The sequence below is a fragment of the Peromyscus maniculatus genome, chromosome 19 (assembly GCF_049852395.1).
Source record: "Peromyscus maniculatus bairdii isolate BWxNUB_F1_BW_parent chromosome 19, HU_Pman_BW_mat_3.1, whole genome shotgun sequence".
Classification (NCBI taxonomy): Eukaryota; Metazoa; Chordata; class Mammalia; order Rodentia; family Cricetidae; genus Peromyscus; species Peromyscus maniculatus.
In genome coordinates, this window is record NC_134870.1 from 26,693,297 (window position 1) to 26,705,386 (window position 12,090).

The 12,090-nt window shown below is 36.5% G+C and overlaps 1 protein-coding gene across 6 annotated transcripts in view; it reads left to right on the forward strand.

Annotated features, from left to right (window-relative positions):
• Ankhd1 (ankyrin repeat and KH domain containing 1) overlaps positions 1–12,090 on the forward strand; it is a 110,248-nt gene that overhangs the window by 56,564 nt on the left and 41,594 nt on the right. For 5 of the 6 annotated variants that reach the window (XR_013046047.1, XM_042264489.2, XM_042264490.2 and 2 more), the window contains exons 11-14: positions 1,730–1,817; positions 3,013–3,140; positions 3,776–3,919; positions 4,598–4,700. Coding sequence is in view for 4 of the 6 variants with exons in the window: in XM_042264489.2 (XP_042120423.1) it covers positions 1,730–1,817; positions 3,013–3,140; positions 3,776–3,919; positions 4,598–4,700 (463 nt within the window). In the remaining 2 variants the exon portion in view is untranslated. The remainder of the gene's footprint in view (positions 1–1,729; positions 1,818–3,012; positions 3,141–3,775; positions 3,920–4,597; positions 4,701–12,090) is intronic. The other variant, XR_013046048.1, reaches the window with a different exon arrangement.

Here is a 12,090-nt window from a genome sequence, read left to right on the forward strand (position 1 = left end):
CCATCTCCCATACTTAATTCATAATGTAGATTAAAGTTTTCTGTAACTTGAATTGCTAAATGGTCTATTAATAATAAACCCGGAGCCAGATATTAGGGGTGAAAGCTGAAAGATCAGAGGAATAGAACAAGCCAGCCACAAGTTTTTACTGCTAGAAAATCCTCAGCCCAAGAGTGGTACTTCCTGTATACTCACATCTTATCTACCTTTCTGTGCCCATCTTACTTTCTCTCTCCACCCAGCTACATCATTTCCTCTTTCCGCCCAGCTCTTTCACTTCCTGTCTGTCTACACAGACTTCCAGACCTCTGTGGTTAACTAGTGCTGAGATTAAAGGCGTGTGCCACCACACCTATCTCTGTTCCCAGTGTGGCCTTGAACTCACAGAGATCAGTTGAATCTCTGCCTTCCGAATGCTAGGTAGGAATAAAGGGATATGCCTGACCTCTATGTTTAATATAGTGGCTGGCTTTGTCCTCTGATCCACAGGTAAGCTCTATTTCTTAGAGCACAAAATATCACCACAGTTTTTTATTGTGTTCTGTTGATAAAGCCCTATTTTTAAATTTGATTATATGGCAGCTAAGTGACTTTCTGAGTTAATTTAAAAGAATGGTGAAATGAAACCTGTCATCACTTTTTCAGCGTTTTCTTAGTAATAAGTCAACTGGACTAGCAGAATTCACATTTACGTACAGAGTATAATTTAAACATAAACCTGGAGGATAGGTAAGAAAACTCTACATAGACAAAGTTATCAGCAACAATTTCAGTACTTAGGTGAATGTAGTAAGAGTTTGCACATTAACCATACTAAGACTAGTAACCATATAAGCAAGTTCCTTTTAGTGCCATTTGATATAAGGCCTGGGTAGAAGCTGTTTTATCATTCATTCTTGTAGCTGCAAACTTTCTAAAGAAGAATAACGATTTTGCTGGTAAAACTTTTATCTTTTGCCTTTGATTATTCAAGTGTTTCTATTCTAAAAAATTCTGTCCATTGGTATATTTTTGTTCCCAATTACCCCTAAAATACTAATGATTTTCTTTTCTTTTTGTGTGTGTGTTTTTTGTTTTTCCAGACAGGGTTTCTCTGTGTAGCACGGCTGTCCTGGAACTCACTCTGTAGACTAGGGTGGCCTCAAACTCAGAGATCCGCCTGCCTCTGCCTATCTTTTGGTAGAATCCTTTAAAGTGTGTGTGTGTGTGTGTGTGTGTGTGTGTGTGTGTGTGTGTGTGTGTGTGTGTGTTCATGCGTTCGTGCTTGTTTGCATGCATGTAACAACATATGTAGAGGTCAGAGGACAGCTGCAAAAGTCTGTTCTCTTCTTCCACCCTTTGATAGAGTTCTTAATGGCTTTAAATAAAAGATCAAGATTTTTTTAATCACTCTATGGGACTTGTTTCTTTTTTCACAGTTCACATGAATGGTTACGAAAAATTCCTTAATTATTGTAATTAGAAAAATTAAGTTATTGGGAACCAAACATTATTAGTTTTAGTATCTTTAATGATTATTGTTGGGTATGTGAGGTTGAACTTGCCCATGATAGGTTGTGCTATGTAGTGTAACTGAAATGAACCTGTACATTAGGCGAATTGAAGTGAGTAGTGTAAGTGTCCACGAGTATTAAATCTTCCTTGTTTATCATATCATTAGTACTAAGTCCTTAAAATAAATATAAATATAATTAGTTGATACTGAATCATTTTTCTGTTTCTTTAATAGGAACATGAATCTGAAGGTGGAAGAACACCTTTGATGAAGGCTGCAAGAGCTGGTCATTTGTGCACTGTTCAGTTTCTTATTAGCAAAGGTAAAGCAAGTTTAAGTGGCTGTTACTATGCAGCAGGTGGATAACTTTGGGAGTTCGCTTATGCTTCTGTAACTAAACAGAACATCTAGTCATACCCAGCAACAACCCTGCTCATATAATCAGAATTGCCAGAAATAGGAACATATTGAATACTGCCCTTCTAAATAATTCCATTGCCTGAATTTATTGTTAAACAACTTAAAAAAAATAATCTCATGTTGCAATAACAGCCAGCCAGGCGTGGTGGCACACACCTTTGATCCCAGCACTCAGGAGGCAGAAGCAATCGGATCTCTGAGTTTGAGGCCAGCCTGGTCTACAGAGCAAGTCCCAGGATAATCAAGGCTACACAGAGAAACGTTGTCTCAAACAAAATAAAACAAAAAAATCACATTATTGTCTTGTCTTTCTCAAAAAGTTGTTTTTACCTAGTTTGGGATTATGTTTAGTTGAAAATTAAATAGACTACAACAGTAGTTTGGTTTTTTTTTGTTTTGTTTTGTTTTTTGTTGTTTTTTTTTTTTTTTTTTTTGTCTTACATACATATTTTATTTGTGCACCCCAATAAAACTTATCTGGGGATCAGAAAACAGAGCCAGCCACCAAATTAGACATAGGGGTCAGGCATGGTGGCACACACCTTTAATCCTATCACTGGGGAGGCAGAGATCCATCTGGATCTCTGTGAGTTCAAGGCCACACTGGGAACTGAGCTAGGCAAGGTGGCACACACCTTTAATCCCAGGAAGTAATTTGGCAGGACACAGAAAGGTATATAAGGTGTGAGGAAACAGGAACTTATGCTCTGAAGGCTGAGGGGTTGGTAAGGTGAGTTTGGCTGTGGCTTGTTCTGTTCCTCTGATCTTTCAGCATTCTCCCCAATATCCAGCTTTGGGTTTTTTATTAAAGGACCATTTAGGATTTGTGCAACACATATCAGTTTGGAGTCAGAATTAGTAGTTACCAGGGTGGAGAGTAACTAAAAGGGTACACATGATGAGATTCTCTGTGGATAGTGTTCTAGTTCTTGATCCGGGTTCTAGTTACACAGGTGTGTTTACTTTGTGAAAAATTTCAAGCTGTATGCCTATAATTTATACGTTTTTTATCTTCATCATACCTGAGAATCATCTTTAAGTGATATTGTAAACTAGCTTGATTTCACCTGTGTTAAAAATACTGTTTTTCTTTAAAGGTGCCAATGTGAATAGAGCTACAGCCAATAATGATCACACAGTAGTGTCACTGGCATGTGCAGGGGGCCACCTGGCGGTGGTTGAACTACTCTTGGCTCATGGAGCTGACCCTACTCATCGACTCAAGGTATTCCACTTTGGTGTTTTATTTTTGTTGGTTTTTTTTTCGGGGGGGGGGGGACGACTGGGTTTCTGAATGTAATTTTGGCTGTCTCTGGAGTTCATTTTGTAGACCAGGCTGGTCTCAAACTCAGATCCTCCTGCCTCTGCTTCCCAAGTTGTGGAATTAAAGGCATGAGGCACCACACCCAGCCCAAGTTATTTTACTTAACTATAGCATATGAGTAATACTAGCTGATTATGATAACAGGATTGTCAATAGGTAGGCTGGAGCAGTACTATTGTAGGTTCAAAGCCAGCATGGAGTAAATACTGAGGCCTTGTTTAAAAAAAAAAAAAAAAGCAAGCAAACACAAACCACCAACTACTAAGATATATTATTATTAAAGGTATGCTTGATCTCTTAGTGCTTAGTATTAATTACTGTTAAATGAGATTTGAACTGCTTATGGTGACAGTATTTGGAAATCCAGAGCAGCAGGATTGCCTTGAGTCCAAAGTAATTTTTGGGCTAGATAGCAAGGCTGTCTCAAAACCTGAAAATAAAATTATTACATTTGATTTTATATGTCTTACTAAATAATTTTATCAGGTTATAAGAATAAATTTATAAAGAATTAACTATGGTCAATTCTTTCTTAGGATGGATCAACAATGCTTATTGAAGCTGCAAAAGGTGGCCATACTAATGTTGTTTCTTATCTGTTGGATTACCCAAATAATGTTCTGTCGGTTCCCACCACAGATGTGTCTCAGCTTACCTCTCCTTCACAAGATGAATCTCAGGTAGAGTAAAATAGAATATTTCTTGATATAAGTATTCTTTGAAAGTTTTTGTTTAACGAAAGCAATAGTTCTTTTCTATTAAGTATCCTGGAAGTTCATAGTTGAATAAATACGTTGGAATTTTATTTTCTCTTTTACTCATATAGAATTTGAACAAGAGTAAATTGGCCAGTATATAGGGAGTAATGTGATTTGTACTCCTAACTATAACTGGGGCTGCAAGACTTTCACTTCAGCAAGAGATAATGTTATTTAACCTAAATCATTGAATACTTGTAGTGTTCTTGAGTCATCTTATTCAGTATTTCCAGAAATTACTCCTTGAATGAAGGCTTAAGAAAAATTTTAAGCTTTAACAAATAAAGTGAGGAGGTGGGAGAGATGGGTAGCATTCAAAAGCACTTGCTACTCTTGCTAGGACCTGGCTTTGATTCCCAGCACTCACATGATGGTTCACAACCATCTATAACTCCAATTCCAGGGGACCTCATGCTTCCTTCTGACTTCCAAAAGCACCAGGCTCACATGTGCCACACTTATATACACTCAGGCAAAACACTCATATACATAAAATAAATCTTAAAAAAAAAAAATGAACTTGATGGTATATGCGTTTTCTTTATGGACCTTTGTTTTCCTCTATGATCTGAGATGACTCTTTCTGAGTTGACATTTTAGGTCCCACGTGTACCCATACACACACTTGCCACGGTTGTGCCTCCCCAGGAACCCGACAGAACTTCCCAGGAGACGTCTCCAGCCCTTTTAGGAGTACACAAAGGTTAGTTGTTGAATTCTTTTTCTTAAAATGGATACTTTTCCAACTAATTAATAAATTATACTTTAATGGTATATAAATATAATATACCTGTGGCTAATTAAGATACATAACTTTACAAATGTCAATACTGAGGATGCTTAAAATAGGAGTCTTAAGTATTAGAAACCTGCTTTACTGTTTTCCTGTTAACATACTGCTAGATGTAGTTTCATCGGTAAAATTACTTAAGAAATAAATTAAGCTGTTTATTATATTAAAGGAGAGAAATTTGTCAAACCTTTTTTTCCCCCTACCTGAAAACTCTTGTTTTGTTTTTCAAGACAGGCTCTTGCTATGTAGCTGTGACTAGCCTGGAATTCAGTACTTGGACCAGGCCGGGCCTGATATTGTAGCAATCATTCTGCCTCTGCCTCAGTGCTGGAGATATGAGCATGTGCTACCACACCCAGCTTTTATTTGACAATATTTTAGCCAAACTGTAGTGTAATAATAAAAATGTGTGCTGGTTACCTCAGTAAATCTTTACAGCATTAATTTAACTTATGGAAAAAGGTTGAAGAATTGCAGTCTTGTTTATATAGAGCAGGAATATAGTGGGTGAACCTGAACAAATGATTATCAGTCTGTGAATTTAGATGATTAATTAATCAAAATGTGTATGAATAAAATCCAGATGACTTTGTTAATGAAATTATTATTATTATTATTTTTTTTTTTGGCATTTTAAGACAGGGCTTTACATTGTAACCCAGGCTGGCCTGGAATTCTCTTTGAAGTCCAGGCTACCCTCCTGCTTATGGCAATCCTCTTGTCTCAGTGTTCTAAGTTCTGGGATTATAGGCGTGAGCCCCAAATGATTATTAAGAAGGGTGTACTCTGTTTGAAGAATTTAAGCCTCTCTGGTTTTGTTCTCCTATCTTTTCATTTGTAGATATAAAGTATCTTCTCTTGATAATTATATGTTGTAATATCTGAGTTTGCTCAAGTAATTTCTAGGATTTTAAAAACTACATAAGAGCCAGGCAGTGGTGCCACATACCTTTAATCCCAGCACTTGGGAGACAGAGGTAGGTAGATCTCTGTGAGTTCAAGGCCAGCCTGGTCTACAGAGCCAGTTCCAGGACAGGCTCCAAAGCTACACAGAGAAACCCCGTGTCAAAAAACCAAAAAGTTTAATAATTTATTTAATTAAATTAAAAACTACATAAGAGTTGGAACTATTACATAGTGGTGAAACACTTATGTAGCATACATGAGGCCCTGGATTTTATCAATACTTGCTGCCCTATTGATAAAATTATTAAGGCCACTCCACATAGTTAAAAGGGAGGTTTATTTAGTGGCATAACTTACAAATGAAGGGATAGGTAGGTTGCAGGGTCTGGGAAAGAATCTAGCGCAGTCCGGCAGTGTTCTCTGGAGAACTCTCCTCAGTCTACCTCCAGCGTCCAGGATCCAGGAACCAAGAGAGCCGGTGGTCCTCTCATGGCCCCGCCTTGTAGGCATGACAGTTACCAAAGACTCAGTGGGAGTTAGAATTTCCAGATCAAAGCTGGAATGGCTACCCACTACACTGCCCAAAAAACTTAACATAAAAAACTCTATGAATATGTCTTACTTAGTGTATGATAAATAAAAGACTATGTGATAAATAAAATCACAATTAGATATGTAAGTATTTGTTAATGTAGCCACCATGCCTGTCTTCCTGCTATTTTTAATCTTAGCAAATAATAAACTTACATTTTTATTTATTTATTTATTTATTTATTTATTTATTTATTTATTTATTTATTTTGGTTTTTCGAGACAGGGTTTCTCTTGTGTAGCTTTGCGCCTTTCCTGGAACTCACTTGGTAGCCCAGGCTGGCCTCGAACTCACAGAGATCCGCCTGGCTCTGCCTCCAAAGTGCTGGGATTAAAGGCGTGCACCACCACCGCCCGGCTAACTTACATTTTTAAAGGAATCTGAACATTATAACCAGCTAACACCCTTTTCTAAAATATTTTAAAGTACCTCTGTTTTTTTTTTTTTGTTTTTTTTTTCAGATTAAAAAATTATTACTGTGTTCAGGTGTTCATATGATGTGTGTGTGTAGGAATACATGTGCCATAGTACAGGTGTGGAGGTCAGAGGACAACTTTGTGGAATGGTTCTCTCCTTCCAACTTCACTTGGTTTCTAGGGATCGATCACACAGGTCACCAGGCTTGCAGCAACCACCTTTGCCTTTTGGGCTGCTTTACTGGTTCTGTTTTGGGTTTTTTTTTTTTTTTTTTTTTTTTTTTTGAGAGGGTCTCATTGCGTGGTGCAGGATAATTCCACTATCCTCGTGTCTCTGCCTGCCGAATACTGGGATTACAGGTTCATGTCCCTGTACCTGGTTTGGTTTTGTGTTTGAATGGCTAAACCCTATAAAGGACTGTAAGAAATAGAGCTTCAGAAATTCAGTATTTAATAGGAAATCACTTTTAAAAGTTCACACAAAGCCACAAAATAACCAAAAAAAAAAAAAAAAAAAAATCTAGACAAACTGTTCAGAGAGGACTTGGAGTATTTTAAATCTAGAGCTAAATATGTAAGCAACAGAAAACCTTGGGTGGTGATCTTTATGTTGATATTCATAAGCACTGTTTTTACTTAGAAACTATCTTATACTAGGAATCCACCTCTTTCTTCCATTCTGGTTTACTGTTTTACTGAGTGGTATAAAAATTAACTAACCCTCCTAAAGACACTTTTATTTTACTAAATTTTTAAGGAAGGACAGTAGTTAACATTTGTATCTAAACATTTGGGCACTTCCTCTTAGGTGCCTAACAATTATAAAGGGAATATAGTGTGATAATATATTGGATTAAGCTGTCAGGTTAGTTTAAAAGAAAAAAAAAATCAGACTCATCATAGAATATATGTCCCTGTAAATTCTGTTTTGTTTTGTTTAAGTCACTTGGAGGCTAGAAAGTGGCTTAGCAGTTAAGATTGCTACTCTTCCAGAGAACCTGAATTTGATTCCCAAGACCCATGTTGGACAACTCACAACTACTTATAACTATAATTCCAGAAGATTCAATACCCTTTCTAACATCCATGGGCACACATACACATAAATAAAAATAAAATCTTTCAGAATGAAAATGTCCTTTGGGTCAAGTGTGGTGGTGATACAAGCAAGTCTTTATGCTATCACTTGCAAGGCAGGCAGATCTCTGTGAGTTTGAGGCTAGCCTAGTCTTCATAGCAAGTTTCAGTCTAGCCAGGGCTGCATACCTAGAGTCTGTCTCTAAATAAATAAGTAAGCAAATAAACAAACAAATAAATAAATAAAGGGGCTATTTGATGTAAAAGTATACAATGGACATGGATTGGTTAGATATAAAAGTCCATCTTAAAACAAAGATATGTTAAGTTTTAAAAATTACATTGTATTTATCTTGTGTGTATGTGTGTAGTCACACACATGGGGTGTATGGGAAGGTCAGAGTACACTTCGCTGCGTTGCTTAGTATGTATAAAACCCAGGGTTCAGTTCCTAATAGTACTAGTTTAGATTTTGTTATCTTTTTTTTCTTTGTGGTGCTTAGTATTGAGCACAGGACCTCATACACAATAGACAAATACTCTACTACTGAAATATATACCCCTAGCCCAACATATCTTTTATGGAGCTTAAACCTTCTTGAGAGGTGAACTTTAGTTATAAAAGAGTGCTATAGTTCTGTGAACTGTAGTACTTTGTTATTGTTTCCTTCTGACTTGTCACTTCCCTCTCTTTCAAGACTTCAAGTGTAGGGTTGAATTAATCACACTCAGTTCCTAGTATTTTGTCATTATAACTCTTCTGTTTTTTCTTGTATTATTTTCCCAGTGTATCTGAAGTCCACATTCTTTGTCTTACAAGTTCTTATACAATGCTCACTACTTTCCTCTGTGTTGATTTCATCTGTATCATTCTCCACCTCATTTTTGTATGAGATAGGATCAGTGACTGAAGCACACCAGTTTGACTAGGCTAGCTGGCCAGCAGCCCCAGTGACCCTCCTGTCTCTCTCTCCCCATTGGTGAGATTACTGGCTTGGGCTGCTATGCCTAACTTTTTATGTGGATCCAGATTAAGGTCTTCATGCTTGCACAGCAAGCACCTTACTGACTAAATCATCTCCCTAGCCCATACCGTGTGTGTGTGTGTGTGTGTGTGTGTGTGTGTGTGTGTGTGTGTGTGTGTGGAGGTCACAGCAGGTTTGACTGAGGGATTGTCTCAAAAATGAAACTGACATTATAATTAAAGAATATAATGTATAATTTAAAATATAATATAATATGTACTTTAAAGAAATCAAGATATAGTAATGAACCTGGCATGGTAGCACATTCTTTAATCCTAGCACAGGCGAAGTTGAAGCAGGAGGATCACTGTCAGGTCAAGACTAGCCTAGACGACAAACAAGCAAGACCCTGTTTCAAAATAAAACAAAAAAAGGCTTGATGTGATGATACCTGTTTTTAATCCAGCACTTAGAAGGCAGAGACAGGTAGGTTTCTGAATTAGTGGCCAACCTAGTCCCCATAGAGAGTTTCCGGGCAGCCAAGACTACACAGTGAGACTGTCTTTAAAAGAGCAGTTTTTAAAGTTGTACTTCAGGTTGACAATGTTTAGAGAGAGAGACCCAAACAGAGATGTAAGGGAAAATGTGTGCTGCCTCACCTCCAGAGTTGTTTATTGGAGTCAGTGTCGATGAACTCTCATGTCTTTATGAGAAATTATTAAACTATATAGAAAAATTTGTGTATGTTGTAATTCAAATTGAATTTTCTTCTGTAAACTTTACTAATATCTCTACTAATTTTTATTCATGTAATCATGTTTATGTAAGTTTATGCATGCCTAAACTTACCAACGTGCTTTTACTTATAACTACTTTTACTAAAAAGAGATAGGTTGGGTGAATCTGTTATCATGAAACATAGACGGTCTATCTTTGGACATCTTGGTTAAGAGATTTCTATGTTAAAACTGTAGATAACAAATGTTTTTCTTTGGTCATTTTTTTTAATTGCACATTGTACTAATTCATTGGTATAGACTTGAAAATAATAATATTAAGTTCATTTCATTAGAGGGCTAAATGTTTCGCAGGTGCGAATCTCACTTACCTATTGCCCATAAAAATAAGTAAGTTAATGAATGTACATCAGTGGTGGGGGAGTGTAGCTCAGTGATAAAACATCTACCATGCACAAGACTCTGAATTCCCTCCCCAACGCTGCAACAGAAGCATAGGTCTGGGGATGTAACTCAATGGAAAAATGCTTGCACAAAACACTCAGTTCAGTCCCCAGCAACAGAAAATTAAAAAACAAAACAAAACAAAAAAACCCCAAAAACTAAAAACAACAACCCAGCAATAAAAGTGATTTCAAACTGCTATAGACCACAGTTTCTAGTGCATACTTTTTCTAGTTTTTTTACTAGGCGGGGAAAGCTTAGAGGGAACAAAAAGCATAGGATAGAAGCCAAACCAAAAGAGATGGTGACTCCTTCTACTTCTAAATTGTACTTGATATGTTTTATATATATACATACATATATATATATATGTATATAAAACATATATATATATATAAATGGGAAATATTTGAAGTTGGAAATCTTATTTTCTGGTGTCTTTTAATACTTCATATTAAATTTTTGTTGTCAAATGAACCCTTGTCAAAATTTTTACCCACTAACTGGTATCTCTCTAGCTTCAGGTGACATACTGTTTTTACCACCCTTGGTTTATGGAGATAATTATAGATTGTGTTAGTGCTTTGATGATTCCCTGTCCAGATAATATTAACTCCCTAGCTTTGGATATTTCAACTATTGACTCTTTGAAGAACTGCTTTTTATGCATTATATTTTAATTTTTTTATGTTTTCATTTTGTTATGTATATGTACGTGCAGATGCACAGATGTCATGATGTATGGAAATCAAAGGACAACTTGAGGAAGTTGGTTTTCTGTTTCTATCACATAGGCCCTAAGGATCAAACTCAGGTTATTAGGCTTGCAGCTATGGCATCTTGCTGGCCCATTGTCATACATTTAAAAGAATTTTTTTCATTTAATGTGCATGCATGTGCAACTCAGTATATTTTTACATACCATGTGCATGCAGTGCCCATGAGCACCAGAAGAGGTGTTGGAACCCAGGAACCAGAGTTACAGGCAGTTGTGAGCTGCCCAACTTGGGTGCTACATATGTTCTATATATACTTCTCTGTTCTATGAAATGCTTCTTTTAATTCCATGTACCATGAGTGTGCCATTAGTAATCATTCTTCTCTTGTTTTGGATCATCTTATCTCTGAATGTCCAATGTAGTCATAATATAATTTACCTTCTTGGCAGCCTTAATCCTGGTGCAAGCACAACTATATTAGGAAAGTTTTAAGACATATTCAATCTTTGCTGAGTCTTTACATTTACTCTGCTTATGTCATTACATTTACTCATGAAACTGAAAGTTTTACTTGCTGTGCTAGTTAGTGAACTTATACATTGCTATTTGTTCTAATTTTGCCTTTTTATTTCCATTAATTGTTAAAACATTTGGCTCCTTTAAGGTCTTATGAAAGTAATAATCAAATTATCGCTCAAATCTAATGGCTTTTGCTCTAAAAGAATAGTCTTTTCCTACCACTTTGCTGAAGTAGGAACATGAAATTTAATATGATGTGCTTTGCTAAATTTGTATTAGAGAGTAAGTAAGCCTCTGAAAGTGATTGCAATGTAGTACTGAAACTAGTCTTCTGACCAAAGGGAAACCTTGGATCCTTTTAGGAAGTTAAAACATATACTGCATATGTTTGAACTATCTAAAGTTTTTATTCAATTTTTTGGAGATGTGGTCTTAATTGTGTTGGCCTTGAATTCCATATCCTCTTCCTTTAGTTTGCTATAGAACTAGTATTATAAGTGTGTGTCATCAGGCCTGGCATGTAGTTCTAAGATGTCTTATTTTCTTTTAGTGTATAAGTCTTTTAAACTTGAGAATGGTTTTTGGTATAAGATGATTTTTCTTTTAAAATTTCTTGTGTGGGGGCTGGCAAAATGGCTCACAGGGAAAAGACATTTGCCTCCTAGCCTGATGACCTAAATTTGATCCCTGGGTCCTTCATGGTAGAAGGAAGAAAACTAACATCTGCAAGTTGTCCTCTAACCTCCACAATATGCTGTTACATGAACACACACACGTGCTCTCCCTTTCTTCCCTCTCCCTGAACAAACAAACAAATACATAAAATGTTAGGAAAAAAAAAATCCTTGAATGTGATGGTGTATACTTGACCTCCAGCACACAAGATACTGGAGCCCTGAGATTGAGTTTGAGGACAGCCAACTGA